The 23,929-nt window shown below is 44.2% G+C and overlaps 1 protein-coding gene across 3 annotated transcripts in view; it reads left to right on the top strand.

Moving 5' to 3' along the window:
- Positions 1-255: 255 nt before the first annotated feature.
- ptpn12 (protein tyrosine phosphatase non-receptor type 12) overlaps positions 256-23,929 on the top strand; it is a 40,473-nt gene continuing 16,799 nt past the window's right edge. For all 3 annotated transcript variants that reach the window (XM_068586327.1, XM_068586326.1, XM_068586328.1), the window contains exons 1-11: positions 256-829; positions 15,563-15,671; positions 16,715-16,791; positions 17,164-17,259; positions 18,746-18,784; positions 19,346-19,417; positions 19,608-19,667; positions 19,907-20,049; positions 20,978-21,044; positions 21,221-21,298; positions 22,174-22,272. In XM_068586327.1, coding sequence (XP_068442428.1) covers positions 728-829; positions 15,563-15,671; positions 16,715-16,791; positions 17,164-17,259; positions 18,746-18,784; positions 19,346-19,417; positions 19,608-19,667; positions 19,907-20,049; positions 20,978-21,044; positions 21,221-21,298; positions 22,174-22,272 — 942 coding nt within the window. In that variant the 5' untranslated portion in view covers positions 256-727. The remainder of the gene's footprint in view (positions 830-15,562; positions 15,672-16,714; positions 16,792-17,163; positions 17,260-18,745; positions 18,785-19,345; positions 19,418-19,607; positions 19,668-19,906; positions 20,050-20,977; positions 21,045-21,220; positions 21,299-22,173; positions 22,273-23,929) is intronic.

Here is a 23,929-nt window from a genome sequence, read left to right as displayed (position 1 = left end):
TGTGTTGGAATATGTTTTAATTGACAAAAAAATGTGATTTATCTCACCAATGTCGACGGCGTCAAAACGACAGACACACCTTCAATCCAATCAGACGTGTTTATCTGGCAGCGAGACATCTACGTTAACCAATTACATTCTAATGTAAGATGTCAGCCGACCAATCACAGGCGGCTATATAGTGGAAGGGGAGGGTCGTGCTCTCCCTCGGCTTTGCCCAGTCCGGATGTTCCCCAGTAGCGAATAACTAGCAGTGTGTGTGAATGTGGCAACCGAGGTAGACAGGGAGGGGTACATAGACTGACTAGACCAGGGCTTTTTGTCTTTTTGCTTTCTTTTTCTTTCATTACAGAGCCTATTGTGTCCTTTTTATGTGACGCCACGGCTGTAAACTTGTTCGTAGACGTGAACGCTTGGCCGCCGCTGCTTTTCTTTGGGACGAATCGGTACCGTAGTGAAAAACAGCCCAGAAGAAAGAAGGAAAGGGAGAAACAACATGGGGCTATAATAATAATAAAAGGAAAGGTGTTGTCTTATGAACCGACGATGAGTCTCTGGGAGGATCCGTGAAGCTTATTTATTTTTATTTATTCCTCCTCCTCCCTTTCCCTTGTGTCCCTTTTTTTGTTTTATTTTTGATTTTTTTTTCCTCCTCCCTTGCTACTTTGTGAGGTTTTTTTCATAATAAAGGAAAGGCAACGGGATACGTTACAACAAGGACTGAAGGATGGACCAAGCCGGCATCCTGAGAAAGTTTATCCAGGGGGTGAAGGCCATGAGCGAGGGGGACGAGGAAAGGGGAGAGGACAACTTCGGCAGCGACTTTATGGTGGGTCAACATTTACATGAGCTTACCTAGCCTCCTTTACCGTATACCCACCTCAGCCAAACCTCTCTCCCATCACTATCTCCACCTTTTCCCCAACACCACATCTCTCCCCACCCCTCCCTGGCTCCTGGTCTCCTGTATCCCCCAGGAGGTGAGGCAGGGGCGGCCACACTGCCCTCTTCCTTCTCCTGCCGTCCTCCAGGCTTTACATGGCGGCCTAGCATTGTCTCCCAAACCTCAGAAACACTACCGGCTCCTTTTTTCTTCTTCTTCTTTTCTTTTAATATACCCATGAAGAGACCAAAGCAAAACAAGACACATTCACGTCACTTTTCACTTTTTTTTTTAACGTGTCGGGGAAGGCTTATCTTGGGTTAATGCTGTGCTAAAGTGCAGTTATTATGGCTTACTGTCTGATAAGCATGCCTGATTGTGAGGATACAGTGCAGTGATTCATTGTCCTCTGTCATACTCAATAAGCAATGACTAGCCACTGGCCAAACCGAGCATGGCTGTGTGCTATCTCCTTTGGTGTACCTGTAGTATGCCAGTGCATCATTTTGATACAGCATATTGCTAGAAATCTCTGTGAAATATTTATAGAGCCACTGCAGTTGCGAGGTTTTGGGCAGATGTGTATGGCAGTGGATGATAAATACAGTCAAATCAACAGCTTTATTTTGCTAAATATAGTTTCCCCAGCATTTCAGGCTCAATACACTCAGTTTCCACCCTCAACTGATATAAATAGGGTGCACAGCATATTTGAGATGCAGTTTTTAATGTGATCAAATTGAGCTGCACCACAATCTAGTCCCCACAATGACCATGAAGTTGATTTAAAGTTTAAAACCGAACATCAAGGCCTTCATGAGGTCTGTTGTATTAGACTGGCTGTGTTGATATACTTGCAACTTAGTGTATTCATCAAGGAACAAAAAGCCAAACCCAATCTGTCGCTCCTTTTCTCTTTTCCTTTCTTTGTTTGAGATTAGGATTCAATGTTTGTATTGCAATGTTCTGTAGTACTGTATATTGTTCATTTACTTCATTCTTACAAATGAAAAGAGACATTCATTGTTAAATATTGATACCATATTTTGTTCGCCTCATGATGACCGCTGACCTGCAGTCATACCCACAATGCATCGCTGGGTGATGTAATAGGACATGTCCCAGGCTTGTGAAATTGCTGAAATAGCCACAACCGGTATGGCACTTCAGTAATACCATTTGCATCACTGTGTGGTCATATTAGGTCAATGGTTTTGATTGGGATCCGTTGGGAAACAATGTACTAGCTGGAGGGGTACGTGCACATTTCATTTGTGAGTTTAAATTAATGATGTATCGGAGTAAAGCCTCTAAAGGATTCAGATACAGTTAAGCTAGTTGTAGAAGCAGATTGCAGGTTTGGATTTCCTTTATGATTTGCATCACGCCGCAGGAGAGTTAAATGCTGGTTTGTTTTATTTGTACTGTAGTTTAGGTGTTTGTGAAAGAGGTGATTCAGTGTCTGGGTTAACTTTTTCTCCCTTTGCCTACAGTTACACACACACACACACACACACACACACACACACACACACACACACACACACACACACACACACACACACACACACACTTACTTCATTCTCCATACTTCCCTACTTCATCCAAGCTGCTTGCTGGAGCTTGCAACATTCTTTCTTGGCCCATTTCATAACATTTTGTCCTGGCTTTAAAAGCTCTCTCAACTCCTGGGCACACTTTGGATGAAAGCTACACCATTTTTCGGGCTTCTTGCGCTGAAAATGGGGCCCAAACTAATTCTGAAAGAAGGCAAATTCTGAAATAAGGCAAACTGTGTACGTGTGCTGCATGTCATGAAACGGGAGGTAGCGTGTGTTGAGTTTAAACCCGACTACGGGGGGCTTTTGGCGGTGTGAGAGGCATTGAGGAAGTGCTTTATGGATGAACTACAGCCCTATAGATGAAAAAATCTTGTAGTATCTCTGAATTAAAAGATATTTAGAGTAAATTTTATTGGCTGCTGGTTCCTGTTAATCTTAAATTCTTCACATAGAGTTGACTCGGGTAAATGTAGGTTCTTCTTCAAGCTCCGTCAGACCTCTCATTCATGACTTTACACACATCCACGCCTTGTCAAACTGCCTACTACAACCACAGCCTTGCGCTGTTTAACATTGGGAGGGACCGTAGGAGAGGTGATCTTATAGCTTGTGGCTGGGAAATCTGGAGTTTCTTTATCAATTTTCCCAACAAAACATCCCTTCAGCCCTGGTTGCTGCCTTTCATTAAGAAACCCCCCTTCAAGGACACAACTGACTGCCGCCACTGACTGCTTGTCATGCCTCGATTCTTCATGTGATATTGGTTCAGTTTCCTTTTTAAATAAGCTTTATTGGCTTGAAACACAATAATTCCTTTCTACAGTGAAACACATTTCCCGTTCGCCTTTTGGCAATCACAAATCCCTCCGGACAGTAACATGACGATAAAACCGCTCACGTAAATGTCATCTTTGTGTCATCTTTGTGCCAATTTTTTGAATAACATTTTTTCTACAATAATTCAGTCCAGACAACTTGCTGAATATCAGGTTTTATTGATGGTGTTCATGTAAATGGGGCTTCAAGATAAATCTGCAGTCAGATGGCAACATCTGTTGGTGAATTAGAAGCTTTATTTGTATTATTCAGCAGCTTGAAGACAAGAAAGCATGTTCTCATTGAGCACGATTGGGCTGCGTGTCACTGCCGAGCACCGTTGAGGCTCGGCCGCCAACATGTAAGTGGGTGCTTTAGCTGCTTGCTGGTGGTCTGTCATACCAATTTCGAGCCTTGCGTGAAGCTTTCAATTGCCAGAGTCAAAAACTCCCAATGCCACAAGCACATGGGGTGTGCTGCTTTGCACACTGAGTCACCAGAACGCCTGACGTAACACCCACTCCGACTGCCTATTGTTGTTTATATATAGAATGTGTTTTATTGGCATAATTACAATGCACTGGAAGGGCAACAAGTCGGATATAACATGCTTTGATACTCCTCCTGCAGCTGTTTGGGGGAATAGGGACACTTGACTTTTATTTTCCGATCTGGCACCCACATTTAAGAAGTGTTCTGTTTCCCAACTAATTTCTCAGATTTTGGCCACATCGCCGAGCCGCATTTCCCAGCTATGTGTCTATTATTTCTTCCTTGACCATCCATGTTTTGTTAAAGGGTTGTTGTAAGTTGTTTTGGGGTCGAACTGAATAGCTTTGCAGCATGTTGGTGGGTCCAAATGGTGGTATGAACTCCAGTTATACTTGAAAGATTTAAACTTCAGCAATGCAGCGTGTCATCAGTAAACGGTAGATCGCTGTAACCAATCTGGTACGATGGGGATTGCTTCATTTAAAGTGATACCAATGGAATGAGAGGTGAAATATATACTGTCGAGACCTGGAGTCTGTCTCATGACGCAAGCTCTGCAACATAGGGGCATCTCTGTAGTCGCTAGTTTCACAAAACCAAACAATGGCAATCTTACTTGTTTCACAAGGGTGGTTATCAACTGGCTCTGTCAACCCACGGCTTTCCAAACCAGCTATTAGTGCGCTTATGTAAGAGAGCCCGAGTTAAAAAAAAAATACACAGGCAACGATATGGGCACATTCAGATTCAACATTTGGTGAAAATGTAGTCATTATTGTTCTACATAAAATATGATTCAATAAGTAAACAGACGATATAAACCCACAAGTAGAATATTAAGACGTGCAAAGTAAGACTTCCCAAAGATAAAAGGGGAAAGATGAAATAAACAGAATTTATCCCTGAAGTAAACTGATGGATCATGTTGACATAAATGTATCATCTTCTGTCAAAATATAACAGAAAATGTAACAAAGTTTTCATTTTGAAGGCCAGGTGAGATTGCTCGAGGCAAACTGCAAGCCGAGCTTTAATATCCGATAACACCAGCTGCATTAGAGCTAGCGTCCAACTAGAAGCCAGTTGAATGGATTTATAAAGAGTCCACAAACCAACCTGTTTTGAAAAGGGAGTCGGCTTCCTTGATGGCGTAAATGTGCGTATCAAAGTTGGACTAGGCGTGAAAGCTCAGCGTGGGTCCACTTTGCCGCCGTGAGCGAATCACCTGACGTCGACACTTCCTTTCAAATGGGCTGAATGAGGTGTTAAATGTTGTGACCAGACCCATCCAAAGTTATATCGCTGACTCACAGATCTGGCTTTGTGGAACGAGCTTCACCGCTCCACGGGTCAGAGAACTGCGGAGACTGAGTTTTGCTCTTAAGTTTTAATGTGTAACTTTCTAGAACAGATTTTTTTTTTTTAAGTATCCAAATTGTACAAAGCAAAGAGACAGAGAAGCAGTCGAGAGACCGTCTGCTAAAGGAAGGCTCACTTGCTTCAGCTGATGAAGACTTGTGTATTTTTACTTATGAAGTGAACCTCTCACAGTGTTCAGGTCGTACAGGACATCGAGTGAGTGAGTGAGGTGTGGAGTTTAGCTCAAGCCCGTTGATTGAACACACAGCTGTTGATAGACACACAAGCTGCAGAGGTTGAGTCGTCTGTGACCTCAGTGTTATGAGAAACCCTCTGTAACTAGTAGGCCACCACGCAGCCTGAAAGAAACATGCTATTACAGAAGACTTTGGGTAGAAAAATATGCCTCAGAGTGTTTGTTGTAAATGTGCATTTTCTTGCACGGTTGTCCCTCGTGGCGGTGGATGTCCGAGCCCTGGCAGGAACTGCGCTCACCCGGCGGTTACAGCTTAAAAACGACGCCCCGAATCGGCGGTGGCGTCAAGAAAGCGTAGCACCCACGCCCCGGATGCACCCTCAGGTGCACACTGTTGTCTCTGTCTGTCAGCCGTGAGCGCCGCTGGCTGTCAGCAGCCGGCTCGGCCATCGCCGCGTTTAGAGCAGTTGAGAGGCAACAGAAACGCGTCCAATCTCGTACATTGCAACTTAGACAAAATCTAACTTGTTGTCAAACATGGAGCTGAGAACCAATGTTACACAAACATATTGCAATTTTTGCCATCTGCTCATGTGCCACATGAACAGTCTGCGTATGAGCAGATGCCTGGATATTGCGATTTGCCATCCATGTATGAGATGGAAGGAGACACTTTGTGTCTTTTTATAGAGGTGTAAAAAGTATTTCACAGGTCCAGTAAATGTAGCTACAAAGTGGTTCAAGTTGTGTGAGGAGAGATAAATGGAGATGATGTAAAAAACAAACTAAAAAACAATCAGACCGCTGTCATGCGGGATATTATTTCTAAATACACACATACCTGCTGTGAGGAACACTGGGCTCAACATTGCAGTCTAGACAGGGTGTGTGTGTGTGTGTGTGCGCGTGCCCTCCCGCCCCACCTTGGCGAGCAGATTCCTCCCAAGTCGCACATCAAAGAAAGCGAAAAAGTGCAAACGCGCGCTTCTCTAAATGTGTGTCCTGTTGGGCCGACATAAAAACACTCAGAGGGGAGCCAAGGAAATTAGATGTGACGATGCCTGGTGTGTGTTTGTGTGTTCTTGTGGGTTTTTGTGTAGTAGCTAATTCCACAGTCACCAGGGGGCTTCCCCTTGTCCTCTGTGAATTGTGTGTCTGCATTTGAAGTGCCTGCACACATATCTGAGCCTGCAGCACATGATCTGGAAGCCTTTATGCCCATGTATTATACAAGCCCACACACACACACACACACACACACAGCTCACTGGTCAGGGATGCAAGGACCCCATTTCTGTGTCTCTGCATGAACGACAAGTGCCAGTTTTAAATTGTGCGTTTTCAGGAGACGAGTGGACTTGAGGGAACTTCATGCAGAGATTGTTCAGAGTGGTTTTAGATGAACTCGGCTCAGGCAGTCAAGGCAGCTTTAGGTTTCAGTAAATCTGTCTCAAAAAAATGATTCCATCACTGGCTAAGAAATGAGAACCCTGGTGTGCATGTTTGTGCGGCTGTGTGCGCTTTTATTAGCGTGTGTGTGGCAACCACTGTAAGCCCGCCTCATGTTACTGTAACGAGACTTCCCAATTTCCTCTGGTGTCACAAGCCTCCTTCTCTCTTTCTCGCCCGCCCCCCTCTCGCGGCTTAACCCAGAAACCAGCCTTTTGCCCCGGAGCTGGGTGTTTCTCAGAAGGGAACACAATATTTCCGCTCTGGAGTAAATTATTGTGTGTGTAATTGGGAGAGAGAGAGAGAGGGAGAGAGGACAGGCTTTGCTTGATGAAAGCTAGCCGAGCCATCTACCAGGCTGAAGAGCTGTATTGATCAAGATGAGGAGACCACACTCTCAAACACTCTGGTGTCTGTGTCTGTGTCTATGTCTGTGTGTGTGTGTGTCTGTGTGTCATAGGTGAAAGGAAATGGCTACACGGAGAGACATTTTTGGACAGGATACTACACCAGTAGTGTATTTAATGATTACAATATCAAAAACAAACACATAATGTCAATTGAACGCATCAGCACCTGACTCCGGACCCTCGTCTGGACTTAAAGTGTGAGAGCGGTTTAAACGCCACACAGGCTCGGTGCAGAATCAGGCTTGTGAGCCCGGTTTGACCCCCCATGTACAGGCTGTGAATATCAGAGCAGGGAAGGGATTAATACATGCACACAAACGCTGAGCACACAATGAGCTCCCGTCCCAGGTGACCGGGATTAGATGCGGTTTTGTCCACATCTGCTTCCTGCAGCAGGCCTCGCTCGAGTGCGGGAAACTACCACGAGCAAATACCCGAAAATGTGAACTGTGTTTGCGTAGTATGGCCGCGAGGTCAACAGTCGAAACTGAAAAGCCGACATGTCAGACTTGTAAGGTTGCGGGTTCCTCTCCAGAAATGGTTCAATAATAGTTTCCCTTGTGGACGCTGTTTTGCATATTTATTGTTGTTGTTGCAGTGAGGTTTAGAGGGTTTATTGTTCTCTGAGCTTATTTCAGAGACACAAATGATGGTGAAGAGAGAGGGGGAGGTCACGCTGTGAAAATGATGACATTCTGATCTTCACTGGGAAAGTCACATGGCGGTCGGCTGCAGAATAAATAGCACTACTGGGGGTTCAGTGTCTCAGTCGAGGACACATGAAGGGTTTTATGACGGCATGGTCGTGCTTTTATATCTTCTGCCATTGCCTCACATTTCCTAAGATCCTTTTTGACTCCATGGCACTTTTCCACTTTCTTTTTTATCCGTTCCTGTTCCCTGGGTCTGATTCCCTAATACTGAATCATTTGGCATCTATCCTTGTTCTTGTGTCATGGCGAGACATTTTAGTTATATCATACAATGTGTGTCTGATACAGTTTTGCCTTTTCAGCTTAGAGTGCAAAATGTTTAGATGTCTTCTCTTTATTTGATACTAAACAGAAAAAAGTCCAACTTCATTAACTATTCAGGAGTCAAATTTATCTCAAAGACGGGTGGAGGAAACTCACCTCACATAGATATTCTCACACTTAAACCAGAAGATTGTCATTCTCAGCCAGGATTCACACATCTCTCTCCAGTTCATCTTTAGGCACTTTGTCTCTTTCCCCACTACATCCTTCTTCCTGCTCTGTCCACTTTGTTTTGTCTCCGGATGTTGTAAAAGCCACCAAAACCCTTTCCTCGCATGCCGCACAGCGTGAGAGTCTGTGTACTTATGCCAAGCAGAGATTTAAGATCCCAAAGGAAATGGGCACCCAAAAGGGACTTTGGTTTTACATGGCTGGTTGAACCGGTCGCTTTCAGTTCAGGCCAGGTGTTTCCAGCCGTCAGTGTGACCGCCCTGTCTACGACACACACACTGACAGACAGATGATCGCACAGATCCAAACGCATAGACACTGGTTAGTGTCGATACACTCGCTGCATCCACGATTCTTCTGTTTTCCTCTGGGATTAATTCCTTTTAATTTTTTGTGTCGTAATATTTGCATTCGGTCAGGAACTGAAAATGAAAGAGAAAGGGAACCCTGATGGCTAATTAAAGGAAAAACACATTCTGCTCTCTCTGTGTGTGTGTGTGTGTGTGTGTGTGTGTGTGTGTGTGTGTGTGTGTCTGTTCATGACCACTCATGCTATCGTGCTCCACTGACCTATATTGGCCAGTAGCCATGGAGTGGAAATGACTGCACAATGCATGCATGTGTGCATGTTTGCATGTGTGCATACAGCTTGGCAACTGATGCTGTTTGTCAGACATTATCTTTGTCAGAATCTTTAGCTAATGAGGAGGACACACACGCACACATCCCCAAATACATACACACACACACACGCATAGCCCAGGACCCCTGACTCTTGCTAAAGATCGGGTGGGTTTCATGTTATTTCTTTAGTGATCAAGCTTCTTTATTTAGCTGTTTAACTGGTGGCACTTGACCTGTTATCTGAAAACTTTGATTCATCTTTTCTTGGGGGGGGCGGACAAGAAGGAGTTTTACTGGTTTTTCAGTCTTTATGCTAAGCTAACTGGCCGTTTGCTCCTCCTACATACTTCGCATTCAGAACTATCAAACCTGTCATCTAAGTCTCAGCAAGAACGACAATATTGCTTTAAAGCTGCACCTCATTTATGCGCTTGCGGTATACATCATAACCCACTTCCTGTCGCAACCTTTTTTCATTTACGTGATTTTGACTTTGGTGCAGTCGCATCTTTTTCTATCCAGCCTAAACATGACTTTGCAGCCTTTTTTACATGGGACACGAATGACACGCACAGAAAGCTTATTGAATTAACAGACGGACCGAAGCAGAGCAACATATAGACTCGTATAGCGAGCCATAAGAACCCTTTTAGTGTCTGTGCTGTGGCAGTGCATCTTTCCCCTGCATGCTCGCAGCCCGGGAGATTGATTTTTCTGAGTGCTTTGTAAGAGGTGACCTATTTTAGTGTGTGTGTGTGTGTGTGTGTGTGTGTGGGGAAGGTGACCGTCACCACAGCCTCTCTGCCACTCGTGCTCGACACCTGCACGTTCTGGCCACACGCACACTTTTTACCATGGCTTCTGCGGGGAGAACATATTTTCTGCCGATCAGTGCTTATGGCTGAGTAAAAAAAAGAAAAAGAGACTGTGTTTTCTCTTTGTGTGTGTGTTTGTGCGTGTGTGAATAATTCAGTGTACCAGAGAAGTACAGCGACGCTGACTTATTCAGCCAGGAGACAGAAAGTAGGTTAGACCCAATACCAGCTACATCTCTCTCTCTCTCTCTCTTTTTACCTCTACCGCTGTGGTGTTCCTTCCACCTCTCACCATTTGTTTTTTAATCTTCGTTTCTTCTTTCGTTTCCTAATCTTCTTTTCCATTGTCTCTCCATCTGTCTCTCTCTCTGGGTCCAGTAACTGCCCTGGCATCCCTGAGCCATTTTAGGCCCAGTTAAGTCATTGTGTAAAAATGTGTCTGCGAACACACATGACTCAGTCACACCCTGAAGGGGGTCTGTGAAGTAGGCACTGGGCTTTTTGGGGCAACGCCCTGTGTGTGTGTGTGTGTGTGTGTGTGTGTGTGTGTGTGTGTGTGTGTGTGTGTGTGTGTGTTGGTGGAAGTAGAGCGTTCACAGGAAACTGGCCAACTCAGTCATGCTGTTTTACTCCTCTGACTGATGGGAAGTTGGAAAATATTTGCAACAGAAGGGAATAGAAAGGTAGAAATAGAGCGTGGAAGGAACAGGAGCAGTGTGACAACGATTTTCTATCATTTTAATGCTTTTTCTTCTAAGGCCGAAAGAGAGACAAAAGCACCGGGGTGAAGCACCATTGATTCATCGGTTAGATGACCTGGACTGACCGAACATGGGGAATAAAAAGCACTGCCACTGAGTTTGTCCAAGAAGTCGAACTCCAGTTTAACTTCTGGCAGAAAGTGCAAGTGAACAGCTGCTAACGTGATGTCCATCGCCTGTTAAAATGTGCGCCACACACATTTAGCAGCCCAAACCACAACAGGGCAGCGCCGCTGGTTTTGCTGCGTTCTGGTCTTTTTAATTGTGTGAAAACCATAGAAAACAGTTTGAGTTTTCGAGTGTTTTAGTGACTTCCCTTTCCTGTGAAGAGAAATGTTTTCTACATTTTTGTACATAAAATACTTCTAAGGGTACACATGATGAAAACATTTACCTGGATTACAGGAGTGCACTTTGATAGATAGGATGTTTATATTTCCTTGCCCCCTCGGTTTCCCCTCTCCATTGAGGACAGAAGCTAGTGTGAAGCGACAGAGTGTGTAAAGAGAGCGTGTGAATGGACGGCAGAAACCAGGAATAAAAGAACCCATTAGCTTCGTAACCAAGAGCTTCGTAAAAGCCTTGGCTCTCCCTGTTCACCTCCCCTTTGTTTCTCCCCCCTCTTCCTCCATATCACTGCTTTTTATCTTTAATATCCTTATCTCTTTTCCTCATCTTTCTTTTTCTCGTTCCCTCACACCCCACCTCTCTCGGTTTGTTTAGAAAAGGTACCGAGCAGCAGGCGAGGACTCTCTCCCTCTGCTTTATTTCTTCTGCATCCTCCAGGCGTCCCTATTATTTGTCGTGTGTGTGTGTGTGTTTTACGTAACAGGAAGTAAGAGTAATTAGAAACAGGGTCTGTCTGCAGGACAATGGAAAGTAAAGAGAAAAATGGTGAGACAGACAGTAGATGGGTCGCCATCCGAGTTTCTTTTTTCACAATGATGTATCAAATAAAAAAAGCGTGGGATAAAATTAAGCTTTTATACGTGGGAAGTTTATTTTCCATCATCACTAATGATGTAATTAGCCTCTTGAGAGGTGAAATGTGTCTACAAATGGTCGTTCAACTCGAGAAACGCTCCGTGAAAACATCTGTTCACTCGGCCTGTCGGAAGTGTCAGGTCCACGTTTCTCCAATGGAGCTGTACGTTGGAGAAACACACACGGGCCATGTTCAATGTAATGCATGAAAAGGAGTACTTAAAATGTTCTCAGACAACTTGGTTTGAAGGAAACCGTGTGTTACTATTAAAATAGTGTGACAGCGTAGCCTCTGTACCTCTGTACACTCACCGCTGATGCATTTACTCATCTACAAGTCAAGCTTCTAACAATACTTCTCTCTTTACAATCTGTTAGTAATTCGACAGCTGAAGTAAGTAGAAGACTGCCATCAACATATTACAGATGCCTTTTCTACAAGCAGTCCAATAAGATGTAGAGAACAATATTCATTGTTTTCTTTGAGCCTGCGATCAGCTGTGAAACAGACCGCATGCGGTAGCCCTACACTACATACATGCCTCTCTGGTACAAGAGCTTTGTCCAGTTGACCTTAAAACGAATGTTTGTCGACTTGATCCGCGGAATTACAAGCGCTGATATTTCCTCGGTTTTTTTCTGCTGCTAATCCTCTTCAATTTGACCTGCATGATTATACAATTCGTGAGCACATGTAAACGTAAAAATCTTTCCCTTAAATGGCAGCAGACGTAGACATGTGTAGATTCAAACGGGCCAAAACAAAGCATTGATTAGGGGCTACAAGATGTCAGAACTCGTAGTCTTTAATGTGGGAAGCGCCGTGGACTACAAAGCGGACATAAATACATATCATCATTACCGTGTTAGAGGGCACAATAGTGTGCATGTTTGTCTCCACGCAATGTGTTTTGTGGGTTGGGAGAATCACAAACCATCACGAATCCCTGTTGCCTGCTTTCTCTTTCTCATTGTGTGTCTTAAGTGCGTGTGTGTGTGTGTGTGTGTGTGTGTGTGTGTGTGTGTGTGTGTGTGTGTGTGTGTGTGTGTGTGTGTGTCTTCTCGGGCTCTGGCCCAGCACAGAAGCAGACCTCTGTTAGAAATGTAATTCACATGGGGCCAGGAGGAGCTCTAATGCTATTACCACACAGACACACACACACACACAGACAGACGCACAGCTGTGTTGCCGCCCACAGTCTCAGTGTGTACCTCTCGTCCTCCCCCACCTCCTTTCCTCTCCCTTGTTTCCTCTCCCTTAGCTCGCCGTTGTGGTTTAGAGAGATGAGTGATGCAAAATGAAAGCCGAAAAACTCATTATGTCTTTAGGGTGCCTCTGAGCTGTTTGTGTGTGTGTGTGTGTGTGTGTGTGTGCGTGTGTGTCAGTAATGTGTTCAGTTTATGAAAGCACTGAAGCAAAGACAACTTTCAGGGGAAGAAGTTGTGGTGTTTTCTTTACCCGTGTTTGTAACTTGTATACATAAATACACAAAAACAATGTGTACTACAAACTGTGACTAAATGGTAAAGATATTCCAGGATATTCTTATAAACTAGGGCTCGGACGACCCGACTTTATACGTTTTCATATCGGTCCCTGCAGGTCGGGCATTCATACTATGCAGTATTGGCGTTGACGTGGTAGGTATCACTTCCCTCCTGTGTCCGTGCAGTCGTTTCTGTCGACGTGTTGTATGTTCCGCCGCAATAGCTATGAAGCGATGTTACGACAAAAGTCAAAAAGAGAAACGGGGACAGGAAGGGAAGTCTTGAGGTTGGACAGTTCTCGGGAAATCAGGATGTACTGTGTGTTTGTGTGCGTCTGTCACAGCGGCACGAGGAAAGCCGGCAGTCAGTGCCAGAGAGAAGAGGCGGGACCATTTTTCACACGAGGCTCCAGCAGCCCTGAACGCCCACGCTGACTTTCTCAGAGAGAGAGAGAGAGAGAGAGAGAGAGAGAGAGAGAGAGAGAGAGAGAGAGAGAGAGAGAGAGAGAGAGAGAGAGAGAGAGAGAGAGAGAGAGAGAGAGAGAGAGAGAGAGAGAGAGAGAGAGAGAGAGAGAGAGAGAGAGAGAGAGAGAGAGAGAGAGAGAGAGAGAGGCTCTGACTCAGTAAGAGAGAAGGAAGTGATTGAAGCAACTGAGAGAATACAAAAAAGGCATTTGACAGAGATATCATGTGAACACTATCAGAGTCGAGCAGCAGGAGTTTTTCATAGTACGAACGTCTCGCTGTTCTTTTGAAGTTTCTTGAAAGTTATGCGGTGACACTCGAGGCCACAGAGAAGGCGTGAATGAGTGATATAATTCACTGAAAGCTTCAGAAAGTCCATTGATTTGTAGTTGATCTACTCCACCTGTAGTTCCCCTAATTTGTTCCCGACCAAAGGAAGATGTGACGCTTTGTTGCTTTTCCGTTCTGGTCGGGTTCCTGTTCCCAAGGGAAGTAAACGTAAAGGCTGGTGACTCGATGATTGGACCGTTTTGGCAATTGTCAGGACCCACACGGGTATAACACAAAGAAACAACTGATTATTACCAAGATAATTAGACTGCATGTCAGCTAACAGGTGGAGACAGGACTGTACGAAAGGCCCCTTTGCGAGCTCACAGATGTGAGCATGAGCCGGATTACTGTTGCACTCTTTTTAATGGACTTAATGAAGTGTCAAAGTAAGGAGTCTTCAACAGCTTATGACCCGACAATAACCGCGCTGAAGGTTGTGGACACGGCCTTCTACAGATCGGTACCATCGCTTCCTGGACAGATGTTTTTGTAAATGAGTGTAAATCCTTATGAAATCATTCTAAAATCGCACATCTAACGACATAAACTCCTGTTGTTCGTTTGCTTTCACATCTTAAATGAGCTTTAACATAGTGAGCTTGGAAGCGGACCGTGATCCTTGTTCAGTTGTTTGGTTCGATTGGCAGCTTTCACATCAGCCCGAATGCGCCGTAATGACCCGAGTTTGTTTTCACTGTACAGGGCAGGTCAGGTGGGAAAGCACCCTTAATATCTGATACCCTTAATATCAATTTTGCAGCTGTATTCTCCTTCACATCAAGGATGCTTGCGGACGCAACCAAAATCAACAGAACAATATGAATCTGTAGCTCACTGATTGCAAACAACAATCTTAAGCGGTGACTTCAGCAGGGTGTGATTGTTTCCGGGTATATTGTTGGGAGGGAAATCTGCTTTCCTGCTTGTGTAATGTCATTTTACATCGCAGTGTGGACTTCTCTGGTCATTCAGCTGAGACACAACAAAGGAACTTGCAGACAGAAAGTGTTCTTGAAAAGTCCTTTCATGCCCGATCCAACTCATCAAATATCTGACAAATCACTTTATAATACACATGCATTTACCATTTTGCCTTTCTATTTGTATTTTAATCGTGTAAAGCACCTTGATTCACTTCTGTGTGTGTGTGTGGAGGGATAAGGGGGGCGGGGGGGCGGATTTAAACTCCAACATGAACTTGCGATGGGCCCAGGCACCTGCTGTCAGACAAGAGACGCCGTAATTGCTCTCCTCCCATTAACTGAGTGCGTCTTCATCAATGTCAGCTGCTATTAGATTTGGCTGCACTTATCTTAATGCGCCTTCATGCAAAGAGGGGTGTGTGTGTGTGTGTGTGTGTGTGTGTGTGTGTGTGTGAGAAACGTTTAATCACTGTAATCTCAGCATGTATGTGAACGCTTCAGAGCAAATGTATATAAAATAAAGCGTAATTGAAACTCAAATGAATTGTTTTAAGTTTCATATCCAACACTTTTGTCACGACTCTCTGGGTCTGTGTCATAACGTTTTCTTTGTATCTTTACTGTGATTCTCTTATCTATTCCCTGTGTGCTGTCGTAGAAAAGTACTCCCATCATGTGGAACCCACGTTGCCTTTCCTCTGTTTTGTTGCTCCATTAATACCTGCAAACAAGGAACAAGATAAGTTATTGACTTTGCACTAAATACATTCTCTCTTTTTGTGTTGTTTATTCCAGCGGTTACGACGGTTATCGACTAAATATCGGACGGAGAAGATCTACCCCACCAACATCGGAGAGAAGGAGGAGAATGTCAAGAAGAACAGATATAAAGATATACTGCCATGTAAGTACAAATACATGCAAATATTTACTATTAAACCTGGCAGCTGCATTTATATATTGTCCGTTATTCTTTTGAAAGTCCAACCACAGACTAAACTAAAGCACGTTTTTAAGACGATGTATCTGTTGGTTGCATGTGTGGGGGGGGCATCATCAAAGTACCATCATGCCTTGCTGCACCGGTCAGTGTTACTTTAAGCTTCTTCTGTCACCAAAAGATTCTCCAACAACAGACCTTGGACAAGACGGACCAATTTCGATTTAGACCACGTCTTATCAAGCGACAACTCTCCTTTGCCTCTAGTAGTAGCTACAGGACTTTAATTTCATTTGTAATTCATATGCTATTTCTATGCTATGTCACCCAATATAATCTGTATGAACACATGCGTCCTGCATGACAGCAGCATTCAAATATCACATATTTATGTCACTTAAGTCACTTTGTGTGCCAGAAAATAAACCCACATTCAGTCAAAGTTGAACAAATTGTGAAATACCAGCATTGTTGAATGTATCGCCAACCACTGATCGATTGTCGGCAACATTTCTTTAGACTAAATGGTTTGATAAAGGAAATAGTTAGACATATGGACTCAATGCATAAACATAACGTGTGATGTTTGGAGGATGAATGTAGCTCTTGATGTACTTAATGACCTCGGGGGAGGGAAGCCTCAATGACCGAACATCTGTGCTCCTGTTTTACATCTTTATCCCCTTTTTTTTTCCTCTGTCGTTTCATCCGTTCATTAAGGCTTTTAGTGAATGAGCTGCTGATGAGGCAAAGGAAGAACCACTTCATCCGTAACAGATGTACACACGCACACATACACACGTACACACTTAGGAATGAGGATGTTGCTGTGTGTCCATTAACCTTTTTATTTTACAATTATCTTCAGTTTTTACTCTTTGTCTCTCCACATATCACATTTCATCTATTTATCTGTCTTTCCAGCTGCTCTTATTTCCTCATCGGTTTCTGCAAGTAGAAAATATTTCAAATGCATCAAAGTAAACGTGTCTCTTTCCCTCCCCCAGTTGATCACACCAGGGTGAAGCTGACGTTAAAAACGACCAATCAGGACACAGATTATGTCAACGCTAACTTCATCAAGGTAAAGAAAAGCTCCTGAAATTCCTTTTTGCTTTTCGTTTGTCTCTTTGATTACAGCGCTGGCGATATTTCCGTGTTATGAAGCGCTTTATGAATCACAGGAACATCCAGTCTGGAGATGAAGTGCATTCGCAGAATACATATATATATTTTTAAAAACGGTTCATCAAGGTAAAAGAAGAAAAGATGCTGAAATTCCTTTGCTTTGTTGCTTGACACTTTGATTACAGTGCTGGGGAAATGTTCGCGGTGTAAAGTGCTACATGAATCACAGGAACATCCAGTGTGGAGATAAAGTGCCTTCACAGAATATATCATTTCAAAAAACCTTGCGGATTTGTGATCTTGCTTCCTCTCTCTTTCTCCCCGTCAGGGTATGGACGGCCCTGAGGCCTATATTGCAACTCAGGGCCCACTGGCGAACACTGTCATGGACTTCTGGAGGATGAACTGGGAGTACAATGTAGCTGTGAGTACGGCTCACTGGGTGTAGAGGGTGGGGAAGCAGGAGAGACTTGAATGTTTACTGAATAGCAACAGAAAGCTGTTACTGTGAAAGTGGGTGTGATTATGGTCGTAATTGAACTAAATATTTAATATGGTTGTCAGGCAGATGGGGAGTGCTTCTGCTGGAACCAGATGGAGCGAAAGGGAGGGGTCTGTGACTCGGTTTAACTCTCTCCGAGGCGAGAGCTGCGATAATTACTCCTGTAGGATCAAAGAGAATAATGTGAGATGAAGATGGAAGTCTACATACACGTGAATTTGTTTGCGTTTTAAAACCAAAACGATCTCCGGCGTCCACGCCGCGTTTCAGCATCGATTGGAGAAAATGATTTTCATCCATACAAGCAAGTCTGAGAATGAATATTACTATATTATATGACTATTCACGTACACTGGGCATGTCGGTGCCGGTGTAAATTAGTTACAAAAAATACAACAGGGTGTACTAATAGTCTTTAATAATGAAAGGTAGCGCTGTAGCCTTGAGATCTTCCTCTAAAAAGTCAAACGTACACATTTCATCGTCAAGCTTTATCGCTCTCTCTCACACACACACATCCCATTGACCTAATAATGTAACACTGACAAATCAAAGTTTTTTTTATCGTTTTTGTGTGGCTGAAGAACCCGTCGGACTGGAGTGTAATAATGCTTTTGTTCACGATAGTTGTGAAGAAGAAAAGAAGCATCATTAATAAAAGTAAAGTATTTTTGCGTGTGTCCCTTGCCCTCCTCAAAGTTGCAAACCGGAACTCCAAACGTCCGCTCCGCAGGGCTGATAGTGACGCTGGACACGCTAATCGCTCCATTGACAGCTGCTTCCTTGTCATGTAGGCAGTAGTAGAATTAGAAAATGCCCACTTAACTGCACGACAGCTGCTCGTAAAGACAACAAGGCCAGCAACGCCTGTAATCAGTTATCCATGTCAAATTAACCTGGTAGTCGATCGATAATTAAGGCTGTTGTTTGTCGTCTTCCGGGAAAGGGTCACATGACGGGGGCTTGACGAATCAGGGAAGGACACGTGGTGACAGCTAAGACCCACTCAAGCAGCAAACGCCGGTGTCTACATTATCATTTTAAACGTATGCTTTGGTCCACACAGGGAGGTAACCCCGATGCTCTAAAACGCCGCTCTCGTTAGGACGCTCAGTGTAAATGTAGTAAAATATATGCGTTTTTAAAATGGAAAGGTAGTCGTGTGGACATGAACTCAAGAGTGAAAACGATCAAAAAGATCTGAAGTCTACTGAAGAAATAAAAAAAAATATAGAAAAGCGGATTTTCATATACTGCAGGGTACTCCTTGGAGGGTTAGGACCTCGTTTTGGCAACTACAGCATTTCCTAAATAGAACATAGAAATACATATTTTGTGAAATGTAAGATTTAACTGTGTGGCTGGGTGTAAATATTGATTGAAATTCTTCCTGTTTGTGTCTCTGCAGGTTATTGTGATGGCTTGTCGAGAGTTTGAGATGGGAAGGGTAAGGCCGCGATATTTAATTCTCTCATGTAAGTGTGTGTGTGTGTGTGTGTGTGTGTTCATGCATCTATACACACATCTGTGTTCTATTATCTACACCAAGGTTACGGTATGTCTCCCGCCCACTCGGTCTGTTTGTCTGAACATAAAATGTTTTAATTATTATTGTCTTAATTCTTTAGTCCAACATGTAAGACGGCAAATCTAGAGGATTGTTTAGCCTTGGTGAAGGTATTTCTGGTATTTCTGGTGTTTTTCTTGCCCCGTCTGTTTGTGAAAAGAGAGACTGAGATGACACTAAAAGCAATTACCAAAGCCCAGGACGTCAAGACGTTCACTGGACTGATAATAAAGTGACTGACAGCACAAATAATTAGCATATGCCTGTTTTATATATGTGTGTGTGTGTGTGTGTGTGTGTGTGTGTGTGTGTGTGTGTGTGTGCGCGTGCCCCTGTGGGGGGTCGGGGAGGTGGGAGGGTGGGGGGGGGCACAGGAAGCTGTGATATTTGTCTGGTATGTTGTTCTCAGCCAAAGCTAACTTCTGTTTCTTCTCTGGTTAGAAAAAGTGTGAGCGGTATTTCCCCCTGCACGGGGAGGAGCCCATGAGTTTCGGCCCCTTCAGAATCTCCTGTGTAAGTAGACAAATCTCTAATATCACAGCTGTGTGTGTGTGTGTGTGTGTGTGTGTGTGTGTGTGTGTGTGTGTGTGTGTAAGGAGAAGGGGGGGGGGGGGGGTCTGTTGTTCTGGACTCTCGCATTTCTCACATTTTGTTCTAATGACCGCTTTAGTCAAGGGTTGTGTGAACGTCCTGTGTTTTCTAGGAATCGGAGCAGACCAGAACAGACTACTTTATCAGGACTCTGACGGTGGAGAATGAGAATGTAAGTTCTCTGACTTATTGTTCAGTCTGTTCTTTGGCCTGTACTTGATTACAAAAGTCAACAACATGTTACAGAACTATGTTTCCATCATCGCCCGCACAGCTCCCCTGAAAGTTGATGGATGCTGATATTCAAATACCGCCCACGTTCGTTCACTGTTTCCTCCTCGCCCTGTGATTCAATTCACTGACCTTCCATCAAAACATCCTTTAATAATATTCACCCGTGTGTCCCTGCAGGAAACTCGGAGGTTAACACAGTTCCATTATATGAACTGGCCGGATCACGACGTCCCCTCGTCGTTCGACTCCATACTGGATATGATCGGACTAATGAGGAAATACCAAGAGACTGATGACGTCCCTATATGTGTGCACTGCAGGTTGGTACAGTACATACTCTGCAGAGACGCCAACACAAAACCATCCATGTATGCACATACTGTAACTAAGGCAACGTTTCAAAAAAGAAGAGGAAAAAGACACGGATGAGAAGCTCAAGTGTTCACATTATGCCTAAAATGATGCCTCACACCGGCATCGCTGGTTCTAGTTTAAGACTCTTGAATCACTTTTCTTTTCTTACACATGCTATCGTATGATTCTATTTATTATAGTGTTTTTATTCTGACTGTGCAACAGGTGGCCGGTATTGGTTTGTGTGTTTCAAAATCAAGTTTCGACACAAAGCGTGGAAATGTTGCAGCGGCGGCCAAAACCCGACTCACAACTCCACATCTACTCCCGGCAAAAGCTTGATTTCGTGTTAAGCAACTCATTGTTTCGGTTTACTTGCTGAGAATCTAATAACTGCCGTTATTAGATCAGATTGCCATCGGCCAGACGCCTTATCATCCTCAGCGACACTACATACGTGACAAAGCAGCCCCAAAACCCTCTGCTGCACACCCGCATGGTCTCCACGTGTGTGTAATGAGCTATAATGAGCAGCCGGGGGACATTTCCTGGTTCCTCTGTTACACGTCCTCTGTGAGGGCGTGTGGCTGGATGTGCACTGTACTGTCTGTGTGTTTATGTGGAGGAACTGTGCTCGTTAGAGCAGCGGAGGCTCTCGGACAGCAGGAGATAAAGTTTTATGATTTTCATGCGTCGGGCACGATGCCGCGTGACGCTGGGCTCCCTGTCTCCATCCGGTCTAGAAGAGGTGGTGTTCCATGTAAACGGTCATACATGTGGTTGAGAATAGGGTTGAATCCAGAGTCTGTGTAAATGTATGTTTGTGTGTCTGTGTCTTAACTTGCATGTGCTCGTACTCTGTTGACTCTAATCTGTATGACTGTGACTGCGCAGTGCCGGCTGTGGGAGGACGGGTGCTATCTGTGCTATCGACTACACATGGAACCTCCTTAAAGCTGGGGTATGTACACACACACACACACACACACACACACACACACACACACACACACACACACACACTCCTATGCAGACCTGAGACGTATGTGTACAAATACACACTTTTTACACACTAAATGTTCTGTTAAGATCCAAGTGAGAATCACTTAATAATTATTTGTTGTGTGCTTTTTAAAGAAAATACCAGAAGATTTTAATGTTTTTAAGTTGATCCAAGAGATGAGGACGCAACGACACTCCGCTGTACAGACCAAGGTTTGCTTTTGTTTTTTTTTTATACACACATCACACACATGTTGCATTCATACTGGTGAGAGGTCTATTTAAGTATAACCATTTTAATTAGTGGTTTGATGCTAACCGTTTAGCAACACAAAGATGTCCCATGTTTTCCCACAAGGAGACATTATATGATAATACTCTGGTCGTCGAATGACGACATTTCCTCCAGCATTTCAACAACTAGCGTTTCCTCCATTACTCAACCGGTGTGAAGTTCCTCCATTCCTGTGTTACTTGCTGCACGCCCGGTTGAAAAATATCTTCACTCATTTGGCGGAGGTCGACACATTCCTCCCATTCTTTGTAACCGGTTGAAGTTGTTTTGCCACAGCTTTGCCACGGGTGTGTTTCTGCGTTTGCATGTTTTTGTGTTGTTGTGCAGTGGACCCATGATCCTCAGCAGGACACAGCTCACATGTTCCTGTCCTGCTTGTACATTTAACTAGCACACTTTCCAATATGAAGAACATCTTGACTTAACAAGGCACCCAACAGCCTCTGTAGCTTTGTACCTACTTTATGATCTCCCCTCCCACACGCATGTCCTGACATTGGCGGCGAGACCGAGCCCTGTTAGATGATAGCATTACCTTAAAAGAGACTGCTGGAAGCCGGTGACTCTAATGTAATTTCTGGAAAAGCAGCGCAATACACTTACGCCTTACGGGGGGTGTAACGACATTAAATCAGTGTGCATCAGGGAAGGCCGTTGTATTGTTTTCACACAACTTGTATTCCACAGGCTTGTAAATGGATATTTTTTAGCATAGACATGATAATGTTTTTCTTTTTTTCCCTCATCGCTCCTCCATTTATCATCATGTCTCTGTCTCTCTTTGTCTCTCCAGGAGCAGTATGAGTTGGTGCACAGAGCGATCGCCCAGCTCTTTGAGAAACAACTGCAGCTACTGGAGAGCCCCACCAACACGAAGATTCAAGAGGGCCTGGTAGGACACGCACGCGCACACAACACACATATTGTGCATGCTGTCTGGTGTTAAAGAAAGACAGGATGTCGCTGAGTAACACACTTGGAGTGGAGGGGAAAGAAACCCACAAATAATTAGTCACAGCAGAGGGAGAGGGAAGAGAGGCCTTCAGAAAACTTTACTCTGTACACAGAAATAAAAAGAAGAGTTTCAGAGTTTGTGCCAAAATGAGAGATCTCTCCTCTGCAGGGTACTCTCAGAGGACCACATACAGTTGGACTTATTTAGAAGGAGCGAGAAAAATAGCTTTGCTCTGTCGGTCACCTTTGCCCTATTTTTTTATGTTAATTTACACACTGTTCTCCCTCGTCCTACAGACACAAACACTCTTAAACAAACACTTAATTGCCTCTTTTCCTCCTCCCATTAAAATGTTGAAATGTGTTAATACGAGAAAAGAAGCGTCTCTAGTCTTAACTGCGGTGCTGTCATGATCACATTACAGTCTGGTGTTGGAATATTGCACAGAGAGATGAAAAAAAAAAAGAATCTGTCGTTGATCCCTGAGCCGTTGCTCACGTCCATCATCCCACATCGTTAGGCAGCAGACTTGGAGAAGCTACTTCACAAAGATTCACGAGGCTACCAGCTCGTCTTCAGTGGAAGAAGTTGAGCTCCAGAAGCGCTAAAGTTTCAATGAGACGGTGTGCTGAGACTCACCAAACCTAAAGGCGGAGGCCACAGAGGGACTACGAGAGGGAGAGAGAGAGAGAAGGCATTGGCAACCCAGGGGTCGACTTCCTGCTTCGGAAGCTCTGATGACATCACCCCTCTCCCATGAAGCTCTCTGAGTCTGAGAATAGACGCACATCCGTTGGGAAAGGGGAGATCTTCACAGGGACACACGCAACCCTGTTTACATTGAGAAAGACTCTGACACAGTTTCTGAACTCTGACTTAAAATCTTTCAGTACCTCTGAAAACAAGAAGAGAGTCCTCTGAACTTCAGTGTCCTACATGTTTACTACTTGTTTTGAAGTTTGTGCTATTAATCATCTGTTAAGAGGAGGCGCGTGTCTCTGGAGGAAGACAACAACTCCAGTGCAAGTTTGTTGCTTCTCTTCATAACTTTGTCATTATCTTATAAAGTTGCAAATCCAACCGCGCAGACTCACACAAAACACAATCAGTGTGCTGCACTGACTCAGCCCTCACACACATTGACTCATGCCCAGTCAGCCATTGTTGGTGAGTAAAACACCCACATAGGTGCTCTCAATGGCAGCGCGAACAATAAGCCTACACATACGCGCGTCCCACGCACGCTTTTCTGCTCGCACGCAGGCGCCATTGTTTGCAGGAAGTAGCCCGCTTCTACCAGACTGATTCTTCACAGCACATGAAGTCGAGTGAGATGTAATCGCATCCTCTGTCTTTTCTTCAAGTTAGTCCCTCGGAAGATGGAAGCGCTAAGACAGACGCGCAGAGAGGAAGTGGCCTGATTTGACCATCGGTCTTAACGAGTTAACGGCGACTGAAGTTGACCCGTCATCATTATCGGAGTTTAGAGGGAGTCGCATTAATGAGTCATGGGGGAGGAGGAGGAGAGAGAGGAGGAGCTTCTTTAGTGAAGTAATGTTCTGCCTCCGCTTAGTAGGAAACGGCTATACAACAA

The sequence above is a fragment of the Clinocottus analis genome, unplaced genomic scaffold (assembly GCF_023055335.1).
Source record: "Clinocottus analis isolate CAN_PGR_092001 unplaced genomic scaffold, fCliAna1.0.p SCAF_20, whole genome shotgun sequence".
Classification (NCBI taxonomy): domain Eukaryota; kingdom Metazoa; phylum Chordata; class Actinopteri; order Perciformes; family Cottidae; genus Clinocottus; species Clinocottus analis.
The sequence above is the reverse complement of the archived record's forward strand: the minus strand, read 5'-3'. Positions and strand labels throughout refer to the sequence as shown.